Genomic DNA, 8,495 nt, shown 5'->3' with positions numbered 1-8,495 from the left:
TATACTCTTCACCCCTCTGTGAAATGTAGAGAAGACAAAGGTGGAAAAGGAGAGGAGCACATCTAAGTGGGGGAGAACTGTGTCAGGTTCATAAACCTAACCATATAAAATAAATATAACTCAATCCCATGAATAGAAAAGTGGGTAAAATAATGGATGTGCCCTCGGGTGCAGAGTGGCTAGGCAATAGACCATACTAGGTAAGTCAAATACATCCAACACTCATGCCAATGGGAACCAACATCCACACTGGGGTAGGATGAGGATCGTACCATCTTCACCTCAAACCCAAGAGACCGTGGGATTTAGAATCCCAAGTATGACACAAGTATTAGCACTGAGCTATCAATCTGGGGTCTCGACATCTGGTATCGAAAAGATGTCTATCACATGAAATCAACTCCTGCAATCGTGAAATTAACCAGAGTAGCAAGTGCTGTAACCACAGAAACCATGGCTGATCTGGCCAATAAGGAGCAATCAGGAGGACCCAACAAGGAGTGGTATGGATGAGAGAGATCACCTGATGAAACAATCTGATAGGAGGATAAACATAAAGATATATGTGGGACCAGTCTTGGCTGAAGGCATCAAATGCTTGAGCCTGAAGATGAAGGACCAGTGACCAAAATGGAGGTAACTTGTGATTGAGGCTCGTAGCAAAGGCATCCACATGGGGAGAACCCCACTGAGTGCAAATCTCCCTAAAAATAAGAGGATCTAAGGGCCATTCTGTTGGATATATCTGGTTGGAGTGGGAAAGACGATCCATAATAAGTTTGAAAGTACCCAGTACATGACACCCAACGAGATGAATGTGTTGAGTGTGGGCCCAGAGAGATCCAACATCAAAAAACACAGATCTCTCAACTGGGTGACCCTGTGATGATTGATATGTGTCACCACCATAGAATTGTCTGAATGAACCATCACCAGACAATGTCAGATGAGAAGAGGGTAATGATTCAATGCCTGACATTCAGCTATAAGTTCGAGAATGTTGCTATGCAAAACACTTTCGTCCACAGATCAACAACCCAAAGCTTCCTAGTGGTTGACCATGCACCCCAGCCCTGCAGAGATGCATCCATGAAAATATGTAGATCCAGACATGAAGGAGGAAGTGGCATGCCCATTGAAGTATGCACCTTGTCCAACCACCAAAGCAGATCATCTCTCAGGGTAAGGGGAGTAGAAAGAGGATCCTGCACAAGGTTCCATTGATCATGAAGGACCCACTGATGTCATTAAAGACCAAATCCCCCAAAACAATAGAACCTTGCGAGCAGTAAGTGAAGGAGAAGGCTGGGCCAGACTGACAGGACCCCCAAATGGCCAAGATATTGAGGTCTGAGGAAGGACTTCTTCAGTTTGATTAACCAGCCCACTCAAGCAGACACTAAAAGGAGCTGACTGGCTGGATGACTCAAATTCAGAATGAGCCAGAAGAAGCCAGTTGTCTATGTAATAGTGAAAACTCAACCCCAGAACATGAAGATGTCGAGCAAATGCTTGGACCACCTGAAAGAAAACATAAGGGGCTTTATCAAGCCTGAATAGTAATACTAGAAATTGATAAACCACCCCAAGATGGACAAACCAAAGATAAGGACGAGCCCGAGATGATATAGGTATATGGAGGTAAGCATTGGTGACATTCCTTTTGGTCATTCATAAACCTGAAGAAAATGCTCACTTCAGGGTAAGAAAGGACTCCATTGTAAAGTGGGGCAGGTGAACAAAGCGGTTGAGGCGAGTTAAATCTATGACCGGTCTCCAGTGCCTGGTTATATTGGGAACAACAAAGTTGGGAATAAAAACCTATTGAAGGATGGAGAACAGGTTCAATGGCCTGCTGAGATAACAATTCCCAAACTGCTTCCGACAGACACTGACTGGTCATGGGATTTTGAGGAGGAGGGAAGGAAATGGGGAAAGGAAGGAGATCATGATTCCTTTTGATAAAACTTGAAGAACCCATTGATCCTCAATGAAGGAATGTAAGTGATGAAGAAAATTGGCAAGCCAAGCTCCCACCAGACTGGAACCCACTGGATAGTCAATGGTACTGTTGGCAACATGAGGTGTGTCGTTGAAAAAAATGAAGAGAAGAGGCACCCAGAGAAGAAGGAACAGGTAAGGGTTGGGAAGGGGAAGTACAGGAAATGGTAATAGATGACATATGGGGCTCTGACTGAGACAAACATGTGACAATACTGGTAAGGATAGATTGTTGCTGGACTGATGCCAGAATCGTGTCAAGAACATATCACTGCAGAAATGGAGCCATTCATAAATGCCAAAGATAAGTCAATGGTAAACGGACCCAATCCAAAATTGCATCACGACCTAGAAGGTCCCGACAACAGAGAAACCACATATGCAAAATCAGAGCCAAAGACAACAAATGAGCTAATGTGAAGGTCCTCAGGGAGGAGGTGTAGAGAAGAAAGATACTGTAAAAGAGTTGTTAGGGTAATACGCAGGTGAGAAAACTGGTCATGGGTCAGACTGACAGGTGATTTGCTATCACAAATTCATGCAAAATGGAACCTAACAAATTTTGATCCAAAAAGGGACAGTCAGCATGATGGTATGAAAGTGCAAACTGCTCTGAAGTCCACAGGGGGCAAGGCATGCTAATCCCATCACTAAATTGTGAGGCAATTTGATCAACATGAACCAGAATATCAGGGAAGGGAAGAAAAACCAAAAAGAGGTGAAAGGATTGGTCAATATTCAAAAAGACCAAGTTAGGCCTAACCAATTCCTCAGAAGGGGGATGGGAATGTACAGCAAAATTAGGAGGTGTAAATAAACGATTCAAGTCCTTGTTAGTCTGAAGATATTCTGCCTGTTCAGGAGGAACCGGGACAAGGTCCGGGACAAAGGCTGGCCCTTGTAACAATCGATCTCCTGGTGGATAAATCCACCGTTTGATCACCTGCATCTGAAGCCTGAGAAAGAACACTATTTGCTGGTGTGACCTCCAAAGTGGTAGCATAAATTTCGGAATTCATTATGAAGTGTCCACCAAATTTGAGCAGTGAACTTATAAAATAGTGCAACTGGAATTAACTGATAAAATTTTGTAAAGTGAAGAAACTGTCTGAATGAAAACTCAATAAATTAAAGAAAACCACTTCATAAGGATACTTGAGCTGAACATGAATCATTAGACAAACAAGAAGCACATCCAAACACAAGCGCTGCCAAACAAGAATTGATAGTTTGGTAGATGAGTATAGAGGGAGTCACATGCATGTCATGCTCTTATTGGTGGAGAAGTGACACATGATGATTTGCATGAAAGACACAATTCCAATAGGGGAAGCAGAAGGCTTGTGGCATGCATAAAGAAAACGTTTGCATATAGAGGGCAGCACCCAACGAGAATAGCTAAATTTGTGAGTAGAGATAAAAGTATCGTATCAGACTTTCTATATTTCAATATTTTTTAGTTTTATTTTTTCCAAAATTTGTTATCTCCAAATGATGTTATACATTGACATCCATATTCTGCTTTATATGGGTTTTCCTGAACTGTCACTGGTGATATTCTACCTGTCTCTCAGAGATATTGCATGTCAACAATCTCAACCCTGACTGTATTATGCATCATGACGTTATGTGCTATAGGTAATCGTCAGTTATGTATATTTTGTTTTATAAGAATTAAAACAAAATTACTGATAAAGTATTATTTCACATAATTAGTTGAATAAACATAAGTACAAATATGAAATAAAAATAAAAACTCACCAAAACTATATAGATTTGTTTTATTTTTGAACTGCCAGGCTTTACCGAGACAATCTGTTCATTTTTGTTTTGACATCTTCCAAATCACTCATACACAAGTATGCCAATGACATAATATACTCAGGGTATTATGTGTACCTTCTATGACTACTGGCATTAAAAATGTTTATTAATGCACAAATATTTTAAGACCAAAATAACTTATTTAATGGAAACAACCTACCTCTACTCTAATTAGTAATTTGATAAAGGCTTTTATGCTGTAGTAAAATATTTCTGCATGACTTGGTTTTAGGAAGATTAGACAAGGCTTTTTCCAGAGATCTTACAATGTTTAAGCAGGATCCTAGCTACCGTATACATAATCTATTCGGCTGCATTTGTACTCATGACAATTAATGGTAAGCAAAAATACTGGTTTTGATAAAACAATTTTTATACATAAAATATGCATATTGACATGCTGTTCAAGGTCTTCAGTTGCAAAAAAAAAGAAGCTTAAGCACCTTTTATAGTCTGCCCCATCTTTTGAGTTTTAATTCGAACCACAACCTTTCATCAATAGTTTATTTACATTGTAAAGAAAAAAGTCCTACACTTCAAAAATCCTTGTGAGGGCCATGATTTTGGACAAGTCTGTGAGATAAAAAACACAATTTGTATTAATGGTGTTATAAGTATCCCTACTGATAAAACAGAAATAATAGTTTTCAATAATCCATGGTTAATTAAAAAATTAAGTAATATTAAATGATTTTACCTGTTCCAATCAATTCTTTCATTCACCTTAAGATGGGCTCCATCTTTCAACATACATATAGCGATTCGGGAAATGTTCCGAGCATCGTCAAATCCACAATGTTGCTGACCTTCGAACTTGAGTCCAAGCAACTCCAACATTGGTACCAAGGAATACTGTCAAATATACACACAGTCAATATGTGTGATAAATAACTGTAAAATGTTACCACGATATATGGCAAAAAAGATTATATGCAAGATGACAATTTCTTCTACATATTTCTACAATTAAATATTGCACAGATTCAATTGTAGATGGAAAGAAATGTAACATATATATAATAAAGCTAGCTTTTGAAAAGATAAACATACGACTTAAATTATTATAGTTAAATAACAGAGCAGTTCTGAGTAAATCACAGAATCACCTCTCTTTAATTATGGAGTCCTAATGCAGCACATTTGTTAGTAAGAATTACAGATAGCATGGTGCTACTCATAATTTTGAACTACTGACCACAGGGAGGCAACTGGTCAGTAACAATCTCTATATTTTTTATATACAATATTTAGTTATTAATATATTAATTATTTTTACTTTAATTATTTAATATTATTACATATAATTTTTTAAATCAAGTTCCCATGTAAATAAGAGGGGATTTGCTTTTAATATAAAGAACTGGGAGTCAAGACTGTTAACTGTTGCTTCACACTATAGCAACAGGGCAAACAAATGCAAGTCATGCCGGCATCAAGAAAATGGTATATAATTACACATACCAAGCAAATTAATCCAACTAAACCACTGTATTACCAAAATAATAAGAATACTTATAATAAATTAAGAATATAAAAAATTTAACTAGAGTCATTGAGGACAAAAGCTATGTAAGATGCTTCTTATCTAGTATAATTTTCATAAAAACAGTGAAGTTACTTATTTTGCTTAACAGTAATCCTGCCTAACACCGTTGTTTCCATTTTGCTGTGGTCCAAGATGTTAATGTCTTAACAGTTAACAAATACAATTGACTTTCTAACATTTACTTGACACTATAAAATAGGTATACTATTTATTAGCTGCACAACACTATAGCAACAGAGCAAACAAATATAAACCTACTTTCATGTTTTGTTAAGCATAAAGCTACACAACAGGCTCTCTATGTACCCCTAACACAATCTAAGTAAACTTATCCAAGTTAATTATTATATTCTCAAAATAACTCATAATTAAATAAATCAGGTTATCTGTAAATGTATTAATAATTTTTTATGAAACATTAAAATCTAAGAAACTAATGATTAATTGCAAAATAATACACGTAGGGTAATATTTCAGAAATAGTTTTAGTAGCTGATACACACTGCTTTAATTGTGGGACAGCAGATGAATTTATGAGTCTCAAAAACAGACAGAATATTCTATACTGTAGCCATTAAAAGGTATACTTGCTCATAATTAACTAATAATAGTTTGTTACTGACCAATGTACAAAAAGAATTGAGTTTAATATAATTCAAAGAAGTTTGAGATATAACTGAAGTGCCATTTTTCCAAAAGTGGTTTATTTTGGAAGTTTGCGATATTTATATAAAATGTTTTCTTTACTTATATAACTTTGAAATTTGTGGTGATATTGCAAAATGTCTACAAAAAACAAACTTGTCCTACCTGTTTAACACCTAATATATTCAGTCAATTATATACATTATTATTTGAAACTTGCACATAATTATGGAAGTGAAATTGAAACTTTACTTATTGGGCTCATAATAATTCAACTTTTTGATGCATCATTTTCACAACATATAATACATAACGTCTAAATAAATAATGTATCTATAGCACCTTGTCCACATAGGTGGGATTGGTGGGGTGATGCCCCATTTTCTTTTCTGTGGTATATAGTATATACATTGTATTCATGATAATTAAGTGAGACTTTTTTGCCTCCCCCCACTAAAAGAAAAATCTGGTCCCAAATCCCTCTCATGCTTTCCCATCTTAATGTCATGCCAAAAACAACATAAGAAATCAATAAATGTGTTATATGTATCCAAAATTAAAAGTAATTACACCAATCAGTTAAAGCTAATTTACTCCACAGACAGGGCACAAAGAGTATAGTATCAATAGCAATGCAATTAACACCAGTCGGCTGTAATAGCTTTACAGGATCTCCAATAATGTAATTGACCAAGTGAAATTATTGATCGTTGTTCTATATTCAAATACTATTTATGAGGTTAACAGGAAGTAAGTTTTCCCAGCTATACTCTTGAAACACATACCTTGATTTATTATATAAACATTAATACAAACATATTTAAATATTTCAGATATTTGTCATCATTACTACATGACGTTACCTTTAGAAATGAATATGCAGAATGAAAATAAGGTAAAAACTGAAACATACACAGGTTTGAAAGATCTGAATTAAAGATCCATTAAAGAGAAATTAAGTTCAACAAAGTTTCTTGAAAAATTGTCCTATACTTTGTTTATATCTCCAACTTAAGGCTTAGCTGTTGTAAATTAATAAGTGAAAAAAGTCAAGTTTCAAATATTTTTCATTAAGCATTAAACAACACACCTTCCCTCAGTTTTAAACTGATTTGATATTTTAACAATATAAAGAATAAATTCTGATGAAAATGTTTAGGTTAAGTACAACTGATCTAGTTTTCTTACAACTTCGATACAATTTTTTGCTTAAATCAACTTTTATGTCTATATTCACATAATATTTGTAAATCAAGTAAAATTAATATATCTTTGAAAAACAAATTATGTATTTAATTTTTATTCAAATTTTACATATCAACCAAAAAAGTACAGATCTTCTTGTAGTCTTTCGATGGCTGCTTTAATTAACAAGTTTTATACAAGAGGCTCAAAAATACGGAATGTAAATTATATTATAAAAAAAAATCTGAATATGTGAGTCAGCAATCCACTTACCAACCACAGCCAACATGTAAAGTAATGTAAGAACAGTTTGTATAAGAACTACATTCTGACACTGTTTGGCATTGTGTTGGTATGGTGATGCCACCAAAAATGCATCACTTTTTGGAAGTGTAACAGCCCATTATGACACAAAATATTCATAAAGCTGTCATCAAATTGAGGATTTAGAATTTCCAAGATGAGGATATCCCTTGTACTTGATGGCACTGGAAAAACAGAGAAATATGGATCAATTTAGGGCACCAGGACCATCCTGAAAGAGACTTGTAACAAGTCATACCCATGATATGGTAAGCAAAGTGCAGTGTCTTGTAGTAGATGAAGTTGCACAAGCACAAAGGTCAGTGACAAAAGCTGTCCACCTGTTCCAAAGCAATTGTACACAACATAATCAAGAAGGTTCTTTGTTTGAAAAAAGTGATATAAGATATGTGTACACACAATACATATCTATTCAACTATTGCATATCTCAAGCATTTGGAGAATGAAATGAGTATTCATGCTACTTTTTTTTAACACTACAGCAAAACTTACAGACAAGTCATAAAACTACTCAATAATATTAAAACTATACTAAATTAACAAGTTACACCTAGTGTTTTATTAGATTTTCTATTTAACAAAGAGAAAGAAACACATTGTAGTATTCAATACTCACACTTTTTGTTTTGTAAAAATTAGTGTATGCTTTTCGGATATTAACCCATTTTTTCCCCCATCTAGGAAATGGAATTTGGCAGAACTGACATTGTAGATGTAAAAACCTTCCCATGTCCCAGGGTCTGTACAAATTAAGATAACAATATTATATATATATATATACACACACACACACACGCACATAATAAACACAGGAAAAAATACACATAAATTGTAGCATTCTTTATACCTCAAAGAATGCAATACCTGAAGAAAATGTGTGTTAAATATGACAAAAGGTTGCATTAACTTGCATATAGTCTTACAGTGTGTAATAGCTGGTACTGAATTAGGTAAAACAAACATTATTTT

The 8,495-nt window shown here is 35.0% G+C and overlaps 1 protein-coding gene across 1 annotated transcript in view; it reads right to left on the bottom strand.

Annotated features, from left to right (window-relative positions):
- Window positions 1–1,224: 1,224 nt before the first annotated feature.
- The window catches only part of LOC106462934 (3'-5' exoribonuclease 1-like), a 50,881-nt gene continuing 43,610 nt past the window's right edge, over window positions 1,225–8,495 (bottom strand). Inside the window, exons 6-9 of the mRNA XM_022390332.1 lie at window positions 8,143–8,266; window positions 4,523–4,677; window positions 2,765–2,957; window positions 1,225–1,521 (exon numbers count right to left, since the gene is read on the bottom strand). Of these exons, the coding sequence (XP_022246040.1) occupies window positions 1,225–1,521; window positions 2,765–2,957; window positions 4,523–4,677; window positions 8,143–8,266 (769 nt within the window). The remainder of the gene's footprint in view (window positions 1,522–2,764; window positions 2,958–4,522; window positions 4,678–8,142; window positions 8,267–8,495) is intronic.

The sequence above is a fragment of the Limulus polyphemus genome, unplaced genomic scaffold (assembly GCF_000517525.1).
Source record: "Limulus polyphemus unplaced genomic scaffold, Limulus_polyphemus-2.1.2 Scaffold1285, whole genome shotgun sequence".
Taxonomy (NCBI): domain Eukaryota; kingdom Metazoa; phylum Arthropoda; class Merostomata; order Xiphosura; family Limulidae; genus Limulus; species Limulus polyphemus.
Note: the sequence above shows the minus strand (reverse complement) of the source record. Positions and strands in the feature narration are given on the sequence as shown.